Source organism: Podarcis melisellensis (genome assembly GCF_964234715.1).
Source record: "Podarcis melisellensis genome assembly, chromosome: 5".
Lineage (NCBI taxonomy): Eukaryota > Metazoa > Chordata > Lepidosauria > Squamata > Lacertidae > Podarcis > Podarcis melisellensis.
The window spans coordinates 3950519-3967755 of NC_138537.1; the positions used below are offsets into that span (position 1 = coordinate 3950519).

A 17237-nucleotide genomic window follows, 5' to 3' on the forward strand; every position below is an offset into this window, starting at 1 on the left:
CCCCAACCGTAAACTCTGAAAAAGACTATGAACTGAAAGTGGAAACAATAGAATTCAGGGCTCAGCAAACTTTTTCAGCAGGGGGCCGGTCCACTGTCCCTCAGACCTTGTGGGGGGCCAGACTATATATATTTTTCATTTTTTTTAAAAAAATATTTATTACTTTTAAAAGTTACAAAAAAGGATAAGAAAGAAAAAGAAAAACAAGAAAGAAAGAAAAACAAAAGAGAAGAAAAACAAGACAATACAGTACAATATAAAAATAATATAAAACCCAACCTAAACCCATTAAACACATAAATAAAGCCAAACAAATACAATTTAAAAAACATTTCTCCTTTTCCATATTCTATTCTTCATTCCCTTGTTTCCTCGACCTCCTCACACCTCCCTTCGGACTATATATTTTTTTTCAATTCATCCTTGATGCCTCCCTTTCCATGGAGGCGCAAGTTACAGCAACAGCCAAGGCGACATTTTTCCACCTTTGCCGCATCAAGCAGTTGGTCCCTTACCTTTCCCGCCCCGACCTGGCCACAGTGATCCATGCGACGGTCACCTCCAGGCTTGACTACTGTAATTCGCTCTATGCGGGGCTGCCCTTGAAGCTGTCCCAGAAACTCCAGCGGGTGCAGAATGCTGCAGCGAGGCTCCTCACGGGGTCTCTGCCATGGGAGCATATTCACCCAGTGCGTTTCAAGCTGCACTGGCTCCCGGTGGAGTACAGGGTCAGATTTAAGGTAATGATTTTGACCTTTAAAGCCCTTCACGGCCTAGGACCCTCGTACCTACGGGACCGCCTCTCCCGGTCTGCCCCACGGAGAGCCTCAAGGTCCATATATAACAACACCCTAGAGGTCCCGGGCCCTAAGGAAGTTAGATTGGCTTCAACCAGAGCCAGGGCCTTTTCAACACTGGCCCCAACTTGGTGGAACGCTCTGCCTCATGAGACCAGGGCTCTGCAGGATCTGATTTGATTCCCTCCCTCCCTCTCTCTTTTTTTTTCTTTTCCTTTCTCCTCCTGCGATGAGGCTACATTTTAATATTTTAATGTTCCATTATTTTAATGTTGTATTTTATTTTTGTTTTTAAGTTGTAATCATTCATCTTGTTTTTATTATTGCTTGTAAGCTGCTCTGAGCCCGGCCTTGGCTGGGGAGGGCGGGGTATAAATAAAAAATTATTATTATTATTATCAGTTAACATAAATAAAATCCTCAGCAAGCAAAAAAAGGCGAATTCCTCGCGGCTGGCAGCTCCCTCTTTCTCCTCCTCCGGGAGGCGGTTCCTGCGGCGACTCCAGGCGACCCTCCTTCCCGGCCGGGGGCTGAGCTTGCGGGCGGCGCCTGCTCCTCGGCCGGCCTCTCTCTCCATGGATCCTCCGCCGCATCTGCGCGAGTTCCAGGCGCTGGTGGATCGCGCGGGCGGGCGCGCGCGGCTGCTGCTGGTGGGCGAGGCGCGCGAGGGCGAGCCTGCGCCGCGGGCGCTGCTGGAGACCTTCGCCCGGGACCTCTTCGCCGAGCCGGAGCCGCGCAAGGAGCCGGAGGCGCAGCCCGATCCTCCCGCCGCCGGAGGGGCGCGCAAGGTCCGCGTGCGCCTGGGCGGCCGGGGATCGGCGGCGGCGCGCTGCTCGTGCGCGCTGCTCTTCGTGCTCTTCCGCCAGGCGTCGCTTGCGCCCCTGCCGCCGTTGCGCGCGCGCCGGGAGCGGCTCCGCCTGCGCGAGATCCTCCGCGACGTGCGCAGCCGGCTGCCCTCGGCGGCGCGCCCCGGGGTGGTGGGCGTGGTGGTGCTGGGCGGCGGCGAGGCCGAGGGCGCCCGGCTGCAGCTCGACGCCTTGCTCCGCCAGGTCTTCCGGAGGAGGCGCCCGGCGGAGCTGGACACCCTGCAAGCCGCATCCTACAGCCCCGGAGCCGGACAGGGCGCCGCCGAAGCCCGCGCCGCCGCCTGCCGGGCGCTGAGAGCCGCCCTGAAGCTCCGAGCAGGTGAGCGCAGCGGGGCAGGCAGGCATCGCCCCGATTTATTGATTTTTTGCATTTATACCCAGCTCTCTTTTGCCCACGTGGACGTGCAGGATTTACGCATAAGCTAAACAATAACAATACAGTGATACCTCGGGTTACATACGCTTCAGGTTACAGACTCCACTAACCCAGAAATAGTGCTTCAGGCTAAGAACTTTGCTTCGGGATGAGAACAGAAATTGTGCTCCTGCGGCGCGGCAGCAGCAGGAGGCCCCATTAGCTAAAGTGGTGCTTCAGGTTAAGAACAGTTTCAGGTTAAGAATGGACCTCCGGAACGAATTAAGTACTTAACCTGAGGTACCACTGTAACAATAATAATAATAACAATAATGTCGTACAGTGGTACCCCGCAAGACGAACGCCTCGGAAGACGAAAAACTCACTAGACGAAGGAGTTTTTCGTTTTCTTAGCCGCTTCGCAAGACGCATTTCCCTATGGGCTTGCTTCGCAAAATGAAGCTTGCCCCGCAAGCTCCGGGGATAGCGGGGAAGCGCAGCGCGCCTTCCCCTTTCTCCCCGGACCTCTTTTGAACCAAGTGGTGGCAACGGGGAGAAGAGATTCTCCCCGCTGCCCCTTCCCTTGCTTTAAAACAGGTCTGGGGACAGAGGGGAAGGCGTGCGGCGCTTCCCCTCTGTCCCCGGACGGTCTCCATAGGAACGCATTGATTGATTTTCAATGCATTCCTATGGGAAACCGTGCTTCGCAAGACGAAAAACTCGCAAGAAGAAAAAACTTGCGGAACGAATTAATTTCGTCTTGCGAGGCACCACTGTAGTTGTTTTGTGTCCAACTCTTCGTGACCCCCTGGACCAGAGCACGCCAGGCACTCCTGTCTTCCACTGCCTCCCGCAGTTTGGTCAAACTAGACTCCAATACTTTGGCCACCTCCTGAGAAGAGAAGACTCCCTGGAAAAGACCCTGATGTTGGGAAAGATGGAGGGCACAAGGAGAAGGGGACAAGATGGTGGGACAATGTTCTCGAAGCTACCAGCATGAGTTTGACCAAACTGCGGGAGGCACTGGAAGACAGGAGTGCCTGGCCTGCTCTGGTCCAGGGGGTCATGAAGAGTCGGACACGACTAAACAACAACAGCAGCTTTGAGAACACTATCCAACCATCTCCTCCTCACAGAAGCCGGCTGCTGAGATTTCTAGAAACTGGGATTCAGAAGCATTGCTGCCTCTTGATGGCAGAGCACAGCCATCAATAGACCTCTCCTTGCTGAATTTGTCTAATCCTCTTTTAAACAGATTGAGGTTGAATCCTGTCAAGACAGAAGTACTGTTTTTGGGGGACAGGAGACGGGCGGGTGTGGAGGACTCCCTGGTCCTGAATGGGGTAACTATGCCCCTGAAGGACCAGGTGCACTGCCTGGGCGGCATTTTGGACTCACAGCTGTCCATGGAGGTGCAGGTCAATTCTGTATCCAGGGCAGCTGTCTACCAGCTCCATCTCCTACGCAGGATGAGACCCTCCCTGCCCACAGACTGTCTTGCCAGAGTGGTGTATGCTCTGGTTATCTCCCGCTTGGACTACTGCAATGTGCTCTACGTGGGGCTACCTTTGAAGGTGACCCAGAAACTGCAATTAACTGGGAGTGGCCACCGGGACCACATAACACCGGTCCTGAGAGATCTTCATTGGCTCCCAGTATGTTTCCTGGCACAATTCAAAGTGTTGGTGCTGACCTTTAAAGCCCTAAATGGCCTCAGTCCTGTATACCTGAAGGAGCATCTCCACCCCCATCGCTCTGCCTGGACACTGAGGTCCAGCACCAAGGGCCTTCTGGCAGTTCCCTCGCTGCGAAAGTGAGGTTACAGGGAACCAGGCAGAGGGCCTTCTTAGTAGTGGCACCCGCCCTGTGCAACGCCCTCCCACATGATATCAAAGAGAACAACAACTACCAGACTTTTAGAAGACATCTGAAGGCAGCCCTTTTAAGCTTTTAATGTTTGATGTATTACTGTATTTTAATATTTTTTGGAAGCCGCCCAAAGTGGCTGGGGTAGCCGAGCCAGATAGGTGGGGTATAAATAATAAATAATAATAATAATTATTGTTATTATTATTATTATTATTATTATTATTATTATTAAAGCCATCTTGGTTGGTAGCTCTTCCAGGGGCAGGGAGTTCCATAGATTAATCATTTGTTGCATGAAGAAGGACTGTGCCTTGAGATTCCACTTCTCAGGGCAGGTTTGCAGTTCCCTTGCTCCGCTCACTGCCTTCCGGCCCCTCCAGCCACATCCTTGGCTGCCAAACTACTCTAATCCTCCAGGACGGAGGCTGGTAATCTCCCAGCCTCTTAAAGGTGACCCTGGGGTCATTCCAGGCCGCCTTGGCTGCAAAGAGAAAAGGTATCTTGTTTCTTTCTGCTGGGCCCAAATCCCACGCATCTTTACTCACTTTCCCAGTGAGTTCAGTAGCACTTACTCTGAGAGTAGCAGAAGCATGCACCTGCCTGCCTCTCTCCCGCCCAGGTGATGTTTATAGTCTTTTAAAAAAAATTAGTCATTTTTATTTTTCATTCATTACATACATCTCAAATTCTTAACGTTTACTATATATTCCTCCCTCCATCCCCTCCAAGGCTTCCCCCAACTTGCGTTTCTGGTTTATTTCTATTTTCACCCGCTTTGCTATCTCTCAACAGAAAACGTTATTAATAACATAACATCAAGCCTAAAAACATAAAAATAAAATACACCATCATATTTCACTATCTTTTAAAGATTTTCTAATGCTGATAATGTGAATGTTTATTTAAATATTGCCATCAAGTCTATTCTTTGTTTCTGCAAATATAATATGAATGGTTCCCAGTCTTTTTCAAAGTCTCTGTTGTCTTTTTCTCTTAGTCTGTCTGTCATTTTTGCCAGTTCTGCATAGTTCATCAACGTCTCTTGCCGTTGTTCTTTAGCTGGTATTTCTCCAGTCTTCCAATTTTGTGCAATCAACGTTCTTGCTGCTGTAGTGGCATACATAAATAAAGTCCTCATTTCTTTTGGTATGTTTTGACCTAATATACCTAACAAAAAGGCTTCTGGGGTTTTTTTTAACAAAATTTATTTTCAACATTTTCTTCAATTCATTGTATATCATTTCCCAGTAGGGTTTTTTACCTTTTTACAATGTTTCTAGTCTTGCTTCCCTGTTCCGGGGATTGTACACAGAGATACAGCTGGCAGCCTCTTTTCCGGGCAGGTTTGCTTTGGGCCCCAGAATAGGGCACCCAAAATGATCCAAGAGGCTGGGGCAAATCCCCTATGGGGAAAGGTTACAGCATTTAAGGAGGATGTTAACAAGCTGGAAGGTGTGCAGACCAGGATGATCAAGGGCCTGGAAACCAAGCCTGATGAGGAACGGTTGAAGGAGTTGAGTATGTTTAGCCTGGGAAATAGGAGACTAAGAGGAGATATGAGAGCCATCTCCAAATATCTCAAGGGCCATCACAGGGAAGATGGAGCATGCTTGTTTTCTCCTGCTCTGGAGGGTAGGACTCGAACCCGTGGCTTCGAGTCACAAGAAAGGAGATTCCGACTAAACACCAGGAAAAACATTGTGACGGTGAGAGCTGTTTCAAAGTGGAATGGACGTTGTGGACTCGCCTTCCTTGGAGGTTTTTAAGCAGAGGTTGGGTCTGTCAGGGATGCTTTAGCTGAGATTCCTGCAGTGCAGGGGGTTGGACTAGATGACCCTCGGGGTCCCTTCCGACTCAACAGTTATATGATTCTATGATTTGGGGCTGTGGAGAGATAGCCACCAGCCTGGATGGCTTTAAAGGATTAGGCAACAGGACTTTTTGCAGGGAGGGAGCCAAAGTTGTTGAGCTTCTTTTAGGGGGTCCCCCAAAATTTGTGAGCTTTTTTTTTTTTAGGAGATGCACCCAAGTTGTTCATCCCCCCCCCAAACAGCTACTCCCATGAATCCATGCAGCTACAGTGGCTGTGTCCTCTCTCCGCTGTTGGAGGCACTGTCCCTGGAATCACAAATGGCTCATGCATAATAATAATAATAATAATTTATTATTTATACCCCGCCCATCTGGCTGGGTTTCTCCAGCCACTCTGGGCAGCTTCCAACTGAATATTAAAAACAATACAGTGTCAAACATTAAAAACTTCCCTAAACAGTTGTCTTTTAAAAGTAAAATACCGTATTTTTCACCCTATAGGACGCACTTTTCCCCCTCCAAAAATGAAGGGGAAATGTGTGTGCGTCCTATGGAGCGAATGCAGGCTTTCGCTGAAGCCTGGAGAGCGAGAGCGATCAGTGTGCACCGACCCCTCTCGCTCTCCAGGCTTCGCGGACCTCTCTGCAAGCAGCGGGAGCGCTCCCGCTGTTTCCGGAGAGTTGCCCGCATGCCGAAACCTGTGCGCGCTGAGATCAGCGCGTCCAGGCTTCGCAGACCTCTCAGCAAGCAGCGGGAGCCAGCGCTGGGCTCCCACGGCTTGCAGAGAGCTGCCTGTTTGGGGGCTGGCTTCGGGGGAAGCTCGGGCCTCCCCCGCCCCAGCCCCGCGCCTGGGGGAAAAATATTTTTCCCCTTTTATTTCCCCCCCAAAAAAACTAGGTGCGCCTTATGGGACGGTGCGTCCTATAGGGTAAAAAATACGGTAGTTGCTTATTTTCTTGACATCTGGTGGGAGGGTGTTCCACAGGGCAGGCGCCACCACCGAGAAGGCCTGGTTCCCTGTAACCTCACTTCTCGCAGGGAGGGAACCGCCAGAAGGCCCTTGGCGCTGGATCTTAGTGTCCGGATAGAACGATGGGGGTGGAGACGCTCCTTCAGGTCTACTGGGCCGAGGCCGTTTAGGGCTTTAAAGGAAAGCACTCAGTTCCTGCTTTCACCCTCCCCAGGGACAGCTGACTGGCCGCTCTGAGAGCAGGATGAGCCACTCCCTTCATCCCCCAGGACTCTTCTTGCACTTCAGGACACCTTAACTGCCCCTGGGAGTTCTGGAGTGTTACTCCAGATTTGGCAAAGCAGATCTGCCTGAGCCAGATTATCCCATCTGCTGGGATGTTTGCGCTTTGTACATCTGGCCTGACCTCTTGCTCTCTTCTTCATTCCAAAGACGGGGTGGAAGCCAAGAAGCAGAGGATCCCTGCCTTCCTGCAGTGCATCCCTTGGGCTCGGAGGAGTCGGCGGAAGGAAGGGCGTTCGGACGCAGCACCCAGCAGCTCCACTGAAGGTCAGGTCTACTTGAGGGCTCTGTGGTGCAGTAGGGGAGGCAGCTCTTGGGATCCGACTGCTGAACCGCTGCAACTTTTGTTACACGGGTGTCATCCCATGTGGAGTCCAGAATTAGATTCCTGATTTTGGTTTGAAAGTCTGTGGCGCTGTGGGTTAAACCACAGAGCCTAGGTCTTGCCGATCAGAAGGTCGGCGGTTCGAATCCCTGCGACGGGGTGAGCTCCCGTTGCTCGGTCCCTGCTCCTGCCAACCTAGCAGTTCGAAAGCATGTCAAAGTGCAAGTAGATAAATAGGTACCACTCTGGCGGGAAGGTAAACGGCGTTTCTGTGTGCTGCTCTGGTTTGCCAGAAGCGGCTTAGTCATGCTGGCCACATGACCCGGAAGCTGTACGCCGGCTCCCTCGGCCAATAAAGCAAGATGAGCGCCGCAACCCCAGAGTCGGTCACAACTGCACCTAATGGTCAGGGGTCCCTTTACCTTTACTAAAATTCCTAGCCCCCATGGTATCTGGGACTGTGTGCCAATTTTGGGGCTGGTGCTGAGGTTTAAGAAGGATATCTGCAAACAGGAATGTGTATAGAGTTTTTTGGGGGAGGAGTTTGCCAGCAGGGCCGTCTTAAGCATATCCAGCTCTGTGGTGCAAAGATCCCTCTGGCGCCCCCCCGGCAACTCCAAAACAAGGGAGGGGGTGGTAGAAAATGTCCTCTGCCTCCCCCACTGCCCCGATCCCTGGTGTGGTGACGGTGATGAAGCAGGAAAACGTGCTGGTGGACCTGCCCTCCGGTGTCGGGGCGCCCAAGAAGGCAGCCCAGGAGGAGGACAATGACCTCTGCAGGAATCGCTCTCCTCCTGCGGAGGCTTGGGAGGGAAGCTGCATGCCCACCAGCCATATGGTTGGCGGGGCGCAGCTGGCGGGTTTGCAGGGAAAGAGGAGGCTGCCAGCAAAGCCGCGCAGCTCCCTAATCGCTGGGTGTCCCTGAGAGGCCGGCGCCCTGGCGCAACGCACCACTAAGCCCTATGGGAAAGACGGCTCTGCTTGCCAGACATATTTAGGGGCTGCACGGAGGGAGGACATTCTGCTGATGAAACCGTGCAATTCTGCGTCTTGCTACTTTCTGCGGTCAATTACCCTTCAAGGTCAAGAGTGCAGATAACTGCAACCTACATTTGGCAAACAGCCTAAAATATTTTCGGCGCCACGGTGCAATACTCTCCCTTTCAGTTCCTTGGCTTCGTTTTGACTGGAACCCATGATGGTCTTCCCTTTGTAACTGAGACGCTCTAAATCGGTTTTCCTTTCCCCCCCAACGTAGATGCCTTGCAAGACCCAGAAGAAGGTGTATCTTTGACCAACATGGAGCCCAACGGGAACTGTGAAGAGGCCTGTGGAGTTGCGGCCACTTAAGTCCGGAAGGAACCTTCTCTTTGCTGCTATATCGGACTGAAGGAGCTGCCCTTTATTTGCCTTGTAGGAAAAGCATCAAGGGCCCATTTTTTTGGGGGGGGAGCATCTGTTGGCTCTTTTAAAGGAGCTGCTTCGCCTTTGTTTGATCCCAAGAAACTTCGTAGCAGAAGCCCAGAAGCAGCTCTGCTTAATTTCAGCCAAGTGAAGATGGGTGACCTCTTCAGCCTCAAGAATTACATAAGAACTACATCAAATCCTTGAGGTTCCCACTCAAAAGGCTGTGTCATTTTCACACAAAGTGGCGGGCATTGTCCTCTAGTCAGCGAGCATATTGCTATTACTGACAGTGGCTTCTCATTTTGGGGGTAATTGTTTTAATTGCCTTCTTTAGGAAATAACTACCTTCAAATGTGAAATGTATGGTGAGGACGTATTTATGGGCTGAGAATTTATTATGCTTGGGAGGAAAAATAGGAACGACTCTGGTGCTGCTTTTTTTTAAAAAAGCCAAAACCTTCTCCCTGTTTTCCAGCTTGAACTGTGCTTGCCATTGCAAAGAGGATCTGACCAGATTCTAAGTGGAGTATGTTGAAATCTGGGCAGCTGTTGCTTGCCTCTTCTCTGTGGTTGTGATAACAGTTGTATTGTATTCTGGATCTAGTACGGTTAGAGTCCAAAGTACATTTGCAGTAAACGGAGCCCAGCGTATATATTTTGCATCTACTCTCATCCTGGGAGAGCATTCCTATAAGTGTTCCTTTTGGGATCTGTCCTCCTGTTCTCTTGTCCTACAATTCTCCCAAACCATGGTGTTCTAGGGACTGGCCTGCAGGGGCTGGAAACAGTAGTAGAGCTTAGGCAAGAAAACCCACAATATTCACAAGAATGTGATGGAGCCCCCCAAACCTGTCACCCATGAAATGCCTGAGAATCTTGTTTCTACCAGAAGAAAATTCTTGCCCTCTTCTGCACAAAACAGTTCCATTAGAAAGCTGTGCTGGACTTTCTTGCAAGCACTGACTGTCTTTAGAAAGGCCTTGTTGCTGCAGGCTCCTGTAACGGGTGCCTTTTCCGACATGGGGGGGGGGGGAGTCCCAGAGCTGAAAGCACAGCACAGAAAGAGAGAGGAAATAATCAATTATTTTTGCCAATGAAGCTGCTTGACATGCTCTGCTTGGCATCCTGGATAGACCATTATTCCAAAAGGCAGTTCTTCTCCTAGCCTAACATTTCAAAATTCACTGTGAACTGTTTGTACTATAGACATGTGGGTGGTTTTTTTAAAAATAATCTTGTGAATAGTCCATAATGTAAAATTGCAACACCAGCAAGACACGCTAAAATTCCAAACAGCTGCATCCCATCATATGTGATGTGTACCTTTCAGTAAAGGACACAGCAAGTGTGTTCCTCAGTATTAGAACTCAGTTAATTGCTTCTTTTAACCTGATGGGTTCTGCAAATTTTACAGTGCAGAAGAGTTTAGTGGGCCCTGCTCTGCAGTAAGCGTGCATTGCAGCCTAAATATCTAGTTTGACTAATGTTACTCTTTCTGTTTTGCCTTCATTGCTATTTTCTCTCTCGGGGTTCTCTATAAAATTCTGATGGGGCTGGAGATTATATCGATTTATGTTAATTAACCTGTAAGGGGGGCTTCCTGGAAAATCTAGAACTGACACAACTTTCAGGGGAAGCTTTCTTGTGCAACTTAGGAGTTAATGCATTGGCACATTTTCAGTTTGTATTGGAACGTTTCCCCCGATGCCCTAGACTAGAGAGTGACCTAATTGAGCGTGTTTCGTCTCCTTGTATTTCGTAAACATAGCTAGAAGCTTTGAAACTGCCAAGCTTGCCTAATACTAAATGTATTTTCAGCTGGCATCTATTCATTGCTGCTAATGAACTTCACAAAACGGGGAGGGAAAAAACTCTGCAGAAAAGTAAAGCCTCGGAAATTCCTTTGCAGCCAACATCACCCATGTTAACCATTTTTAAACCGATGGTGACAGCAGAACAGAGTTCTTTCTCTGACCTCCATTAGAGACTTCTGAGAGGGAGAGAAACATTACAAAATTGGCGATAGGGTTGCTGGCACTTCTTGACCAGGCCAAACTCCAGTCGGCCGTTGTGCCCTCTGCCTTACAAGTTCCATGGAGGGATTGACGACTAGGAGACGCTGACGGGCTGCTGTCCATAGCTGTTGGGCCTTTTCATTTGCAAAGCATGCCTTGGGATAGCCAGCTCCAATCTGCAGCCTTCCAGTTTTTTTGGACTACAACTGCTTGTTTGCTGTTTTTAGGCTGTCCATTTTAAATTGTTAATTTTTTGTTTCAATGTATTATGTCAGGGGTTGGCAACCTAAGGTCCCTGGGCCACAAGCAGCCCATGGGGGTCATTTAACTGGCCCATGGAGCCCGCTTGGTCGGCTCCCATGCGCCGTGCTAAACTGACACAAAGCAGAGCAGGGACCGCCTTCCGCGATACTGGCTGGCTTCCCATTGGCTGCAGGAAGCTCCTGCAGCCAATGGGAATCTATGCACGCCTCCTCCGCGCCAGAAGGAGCGCCGGAAATAGCGTTTGCGCATGCGTGTGTGTGTGCGCACTCTGGCTCACTGCGGCGTCTGTGGGACCATGAACTGGCCCAAGCCACAAAAACTTTGTCGACCCCTGTATTATCTGGGACTCTCAGGGTGAACAGCGGACTACAAATATTCCTGAATACTTACCTTCACGTTGGCTGTGGTTGATGAGGGTTGTAGTTTAAAATATCTGGAAGTTCCCAGGCTGGAATATCTCCCAGTCCTCCAGTGAACAGCAGCATGGCTCAGGAAAGTCAGGATTTTGAGACAGCCTCTTCTGCCCCTGAATTGCAGGTCTGTCCCTTTGATTTCCTCTGTACCTCGGTTGTCTTTAATGTGCTGAAATAGGAGATAACATTTGCCTACCTCAAGAGGAGGGTAAGTAGTGCAAGTAAGACAGTGCAAGTTGAAATGAGGGAATGTGGAAGGGTGAAGGTGGGTTAAGGAGACCCCAGTCCAGAAAGCTCTCCAATGCATACCTGAGGAATTGATTTTGAACAGTGGTCCCTCTTATAGCAGGGTTTTGATTTTTTTAATTGTTCCTGCACAGCTCAATAGGTCCAGATGCTGAGTGTGCCTGCATGTGTAAGGATTTGGGTGTCACGGCCGAATTTGGCAGGACTCTTTCTGCCTCCAACTGCCATGCAAACAGATACAGAACAAGGCTGCCATGCCCAGCAGAGAGTGCTTCTACTTGCTACCTCCCCACTAACAGGATTCCCGTTTGTCTTACTAGTTGCACGAAGCATGTGCACACACAGAAACCAACCAGATAATACTTCTCCTTGCTTTCGGTAGCGAGGGAAAACCAGCCCGGCTTTATTTCTGCCTGTCCTTGCAGGTGTCAAAGGCACAGGAGCCCTGCCAACAAAAAAATATGGCAACCACACAACTAGCTTGTTCGAAAGGGCTGCTGCTATGCTTCATAATGTAACCGAACTGCCATCAAACTCAAGTCTCCATTCCAAAGGTTTAATCTGCCTGTACGAAAAACGTGCCATTTTTATTTTTGTCAAACCCCAAAACTTAAGTGTATTATAAAGCAGATGAAAACAACTAATGTTTTAGTTGCACTTACCATGACTTAAGTTGTTCCAACCATTAATCTGTTGAATAAAATTCACAATCGCTACAGATTCTTGTAGCTATTGATCCATATGGAGAAGCTGACTCAAACGCCCTGCAAATCAGGAGTGAGCTCATCGACAAAGTCCTGGTGTGCGTGCGCACACACACTTACTGCCATCAGTTGTGCTGCTTGACCCTGCTGAGGAATTCCACTTTGTGCGTCTCGCCCAGTGGGTTTGGCACGCACAGGTTTATGCCAGAATAAATTTGCATGTTCCAAATCCAAATAGATTTGAGTGCTAGAAGTATTTAATTCTGATATGCTACTTATTCATGGTAGGCAAGGAGCACAGTGTTCTTTAAAGGGTTTGGAACAGTGAGTGGGAAAGCATGAATTGCATGATAAGACAAAAGAATGTGGGAAGAAAGGCAGGGACTCCTAAGGCTACATTCAGACCATACATTTAAAGCACTATGATACCACTTTTGTAGCTTCACCCAAAGATTCCTGGGAGCTGTTGTTCGTTAAGGGTGCTGAGAATTCTGAGGAGACTTGCCTTCACAAGTTAAAATTCTGTTTTCTGGGAAGAGGGGTTGTTAAACCACTCTGAAACTGTAGCTCTGTGAAGCAACTCTCAGCATGTTTAACAAACTACAACTCCCAGATTTTTTTGAGGCAAGTCAAGCTTGTTTAAAGTATCACAGTGCTTCAGTTTGGCTATATGACTGTTCTCCTGCCTCCCATTCCCTCCTCCCTTTTTAATAATGTAATGATGGCACTAGGTTTCTCTGTTTTGTTTTAGTTTGTCATTGCAGCCAGAGTATTATGTAACATTTAACTTGGTGTGTGGGTTTTATATGCAGGAATAATTGATGTAATAATTTTTTTTTTGATATCTTAAATCCTGTCTCCTGGAAGCTCATTATTCCATTGATATCACTGGGCAACAATTTTTTTACTTTTTGAATGTTGTCTAGATTTCTACAACTGATTTAGGGTATTTTTGCACTGCTGAATCAGGAAATGGCATCCGTTTCTCTCCATCAGGTCAGGTTTACTGTAAACTGAATGGTGGGCATTGATAAAGTAAATACACGTAAATTGCATGTTGCTTCACCATTTTTCAAACTTCAGGGCTTGAACTTCCGTTTCTTGGAACTCCTGGAATGCTCAGCAGCAGGGAGGTCTCTCTTCAGAGTCCAACAGTAGTCAGCCATCATGACTGCGTCCCAGCGACCCTGATACCTGGTCTCCATCTCTTTCATGTCCTGATGGAATCTCTCCCCCTGCTCGTCACTCATTGAACCCAGGTTCTCAGGAAACTGGTCCATATGTGAAAATAGGTAGTGCGTCTTGATGCTCATGTTGCAGCCCAGGTTTCTGAAAGCAGTCAGCATGTTATTGACAAGTTCTGCATAGTTTCTGGCCTTATTGTTGCCAAGAAAGTTCTTCATTATCAGAACAAATGCCTTCCACGCATCCAGTTCCACTTCATTCATTGAGTTTCCGAACTCTGGATCTCTGATGAGCTGACGGATCTGAGGACCGTCAAAGATGCCAGCTTTCAACTTCTCCATGGTCAATCCTGGAAAAGCCTGGCACAAGTAAATGAGGCAGTCACCATCCTTGTCCAGAGCCTTGGTGAACTGCTTGATTAAGCAGAACTTGATGTGCAGCGGTGGGAAGAGTATTCTGTCTCTGTCCACCAGAGGGTCGTTGATGACATTCCTTTCTTTGCAAGGCACCAATTCCTCCCGCACAGGCCAGTCCTTCTTTGTGTAATGCTGAGCACGGTCCCTACTATCCCACATGCACAGAAAACATGGGTACTTGGTGAAGCCAGACTGTTGTCCCAACAAAAAGTTCACCATCTTCAGGTCAACACAAATAAACCACTTATGTGGATCATAACCAATTTTCTCCAGCACATACTTCACTGCTTCATAGTTCTCCTTCAGTGTACTCAAGTGAGCCAGGGTAGGTATAGAGGCAAACTGGTTGTCGTTGTGTAGCAGAACACATTTCAGTGGTCGCTTGCTGCTGTCAATGAACAGTCTCCAATCTTTGGGTTCGTACTGTGGCACTCCAAGCTTGAGCAGAAGCTGCGCAATATCTGCACAGTACACCAAGTCCTTCTCTTCCGGGGAAAAAAGGAGGTTTTATGCCTTCAAACTGATCCCTTTTCAACATAATCACCCAGAACTATCGGACCTGAATACTTCTTGTCATTAAAATAATCGTTTCCAATCAAAACAATTATTCGACATGGCATTTTACCCCCACCAACTTCTTCTAAAATGCTCCACACAAGCATACATGAGAACAAAAACGTAAAAAAATGACATGTAGACATAGCTCAAAAACTTAACCTGATTGAGCAAAACCAATGCGATTTTTGGATTCAGCGCATCAGATTCATCCTAAATCAACTGAAAAAATGCAGACAACAAATTTGTTGTTGACCAGTGTATTGATTCAATTTATTAAAGCACATCTTGACCATGTTTTGTATAACAAGGCACTTTAAAGAATAAAGGTTATATGCACATAGAATCATAGAATCATAGAGTTGGAAGAGACCACAAGGGCCATTGAGTCCAACCCCCTGCCAAGCAGGAAACACCATCAGAGCACTCCTGACATATGGTTGTCAAGCCTCTGCTTAAAGACCTCCAAAGAAGGAGACTCCACCACACTCCTTGGCAGCAAATTCCACTGTCGAACAGCTCTTACTGTCAGGAAGTTCTTCCTAATGTTTAGGTGGAATCTTCTTTCTTGTAGTTTGGATCCATTGCTCCGTGTCCGCTTCTCTGGAGCAGCAGAAAACAACCTTTCTCCCTCCTCTATGTGACATCCTTTTATATATTTGAACATGGCTATCATATCACCCCTTTACCTCCTCTTCTCCAGGCTAATCATGCCCAGCTCCCTTAGCCGTTCCTCATAAGGCATCGTTTCCAGGCCTTTGACCATTTTGGTTGCCCTCCTCTGGACACGTTCCAGTTTGTCAGTGTCCTTCTTTAACTGTGGTGCCCAGAACTGGACACAGTACTCCAGGTGAGGTCTGACCAGAGCAGAATACAGTGGCACTATTACTTCCCTTGATCTACATCTTCCACCACCCCCCCACTGAAAAAACACCAAATCTTAATAGAGTTGCAAGGATAAAATGGGGAGGTGGTGTTTACCATCTCGAGCTCCTTGGAGGAAAAGATACACTATAAATGTAAAAAATGAACGCCATGCCATGCACATCGACAAACAATATACAGGGTAGTGATATACTGGCACACTACAAAGCCATACAAAAATATATCGCCAAAGGACCAGGTGCGCAGCCTGGGAGTCATTCTGGACTCACATCTGTCCATGGAGGCACAGCTCAATTCTGTGTCCAGGGCAGCTGTCTACCATCTCCATCTGGTACGCAGGATCAGACCCTCCCTGCCCACAGTCTGTCTCACCAGAGTGGTGCATGCTCTGGTTATCTCTTGCTTGGACTACTGCAATGCGCTCTATGTGGGGCTACCTTTGAAGGTGACCCGGAAACTACAATTAATCCAGAATGCGGCAGCTAGACTGGTGACTGGGAGCGGCCGCCGAGACCACATAACATCGGTCTTGAAAGACCTACACTGGCTTCCAGTACGTTTCTGAGCACAATTCAAAGTGTTGGTGCTGACCTTTAAAGCCCTAAACGGCCTTGGCCCAGTAGACCCGAAGGAGCGTCTCCACCCCCATCGTTCTGCCTGGACACTGAGGTCCAGCGCCGAGGGCCTTCTGGCGGTTCTCTCCCTGCAAGAAGTGAGGTTACAGGGAACCAGACAGAGGTCCTTCTTGGTGGTGGCACCTGCCCTGTGGAATGCCCTCCCATCAGATGTCAAAGAGAAAAATACTGTATTTTTTGGCCCATAGGGTGCACCGGCCCATAGGGGACACCTAGTTTTTTTGGAGGGAAATAAAGAAAAAAAAATTATCCCCCCCCCAGGCACAGGGCTGGGGCGGGGAAAGCCCGAGCTCCCCCTGACCCCAGCCCCCAGAACAGGCAGCTCTCCACAAGCCGTGGGAGAGCTGCGCGAAACCCGAAGCCTGGGGGGTGCTGAGTTCAGCGCCCCCCCCAGGCTTCAGGGTGCAGGCAGCTCTCCCACAGCTTGAGGATAGCTTCATCAAAAGCCTGCATTCGCCCCATAGGACGCACACACATTTCCCCTTCATTTTTGGAAGGGGAAAAGTGTGTCCTATAGGGCGAAAAATACGGTAACTACCAAACTTTTAGAAGACATCTAAACGCAGCCCTGTTTAGGGAAGCTTTTAATGTTTAATAGGTTATTGTATTTTAGTGTTTTGTTGGAAGCCACCCAGAGTGGCTGGGGAAACCCAGCCAGATGGGCGGGGTATAAATAATAAAATATTAGTAGTAGTAGTAGTAGTAGTATTAAGGCAACTACTCCAGAGTAAGGAGGAATTTATTTGTTTGTCCACACTCCTGACTCTTTACCTTTAATTTTTGTATGATTTTGCAATGCACATCTGCCGAGAAATAATAATAATAATAAATAATAAATTTTATTTATATCCCGCCCTCCCCAGCCGAAGCTGGGCTCAGGGTGGCTAACAACAATCAAAATAATCCAACATTCTAAAAACATTCATTATAAAATTAACTAAAATCAAATTAAAATCAAATTGATGGCAACCAATTGAGCAAAATTCTGTGCAGATTGCCAGAGGAGGGGGTCAGGCTGCGCCCTGACCAAAGGCCTGGTGGAACAGCTCTGTCTTGCAGGCCCTGCGGAAAGATGTCAGGTCCCGCAGAGCCCTAGTCTCTTGTGACAGAGCGTTCCACCAGATTGGAGCCGCGGCCGAGAAAGAACAGGCTCTAGTTGAGGCCAGCCTAACCTCTCTGTGGCCTGGGATCTTCAGGATGTTTTTATTTGCAGACCGTAAATTTCTCTGTGGGACA

At 48.5% G+C, this 17237-nt stretch overlaps 1 protein-coding gene across 1 annotated transcript; it reads left to right on the forward strand.

Moving 5' to 3' along the window:
* The first annotated feature begins 1247 nt into the window (after window positions 1-1247).
* Window positions 1248-10040, forward strand: LOC309369922 (uncharacterized protein C2orf72). Its single transcript, XM_081911401.1, has 3 exons — window positions 1248-1982; window positions 7102-7218; window positions 8535-10040. The coding sequence occupies exons 1-3, from the start codon at window positions 1373-1375 to the stop codon at window positions 8624-8626; spliced, it is 819 nt and encodes a 272-aa protein (XP_081767527.1). The 5' UTR covers window positions 1248-1372; the 3' UTR covers window positions 8627-10040.
* Window positions 10041-17237: the final 7197 nt, after the last annotated feature.

Coding starts and splice junctions, on each gene's coding strand:
- LOC309369922 (XM_081911401.1), top strand. CDS start 1,373: ATGGATCCTCCGCCGCATCTGCGCGAGTTCCAGGCGCTGGTGGATCGC. Junction 1,983..7,101: donor CGCCCTGAAGCTCCGAGCAG/GTGAGCGCAGCG, acceptor TTCATTCCAAAG/ACGGGGTGGAAGCCAAGAAG. Junction 7,219..8,534: donor ACCCAGCAGCTCCACTGAAG/GTCAGGTCTACT, acceptor CCCCCAACGTAG/ATGCCTTGCAAGACCCAGAA.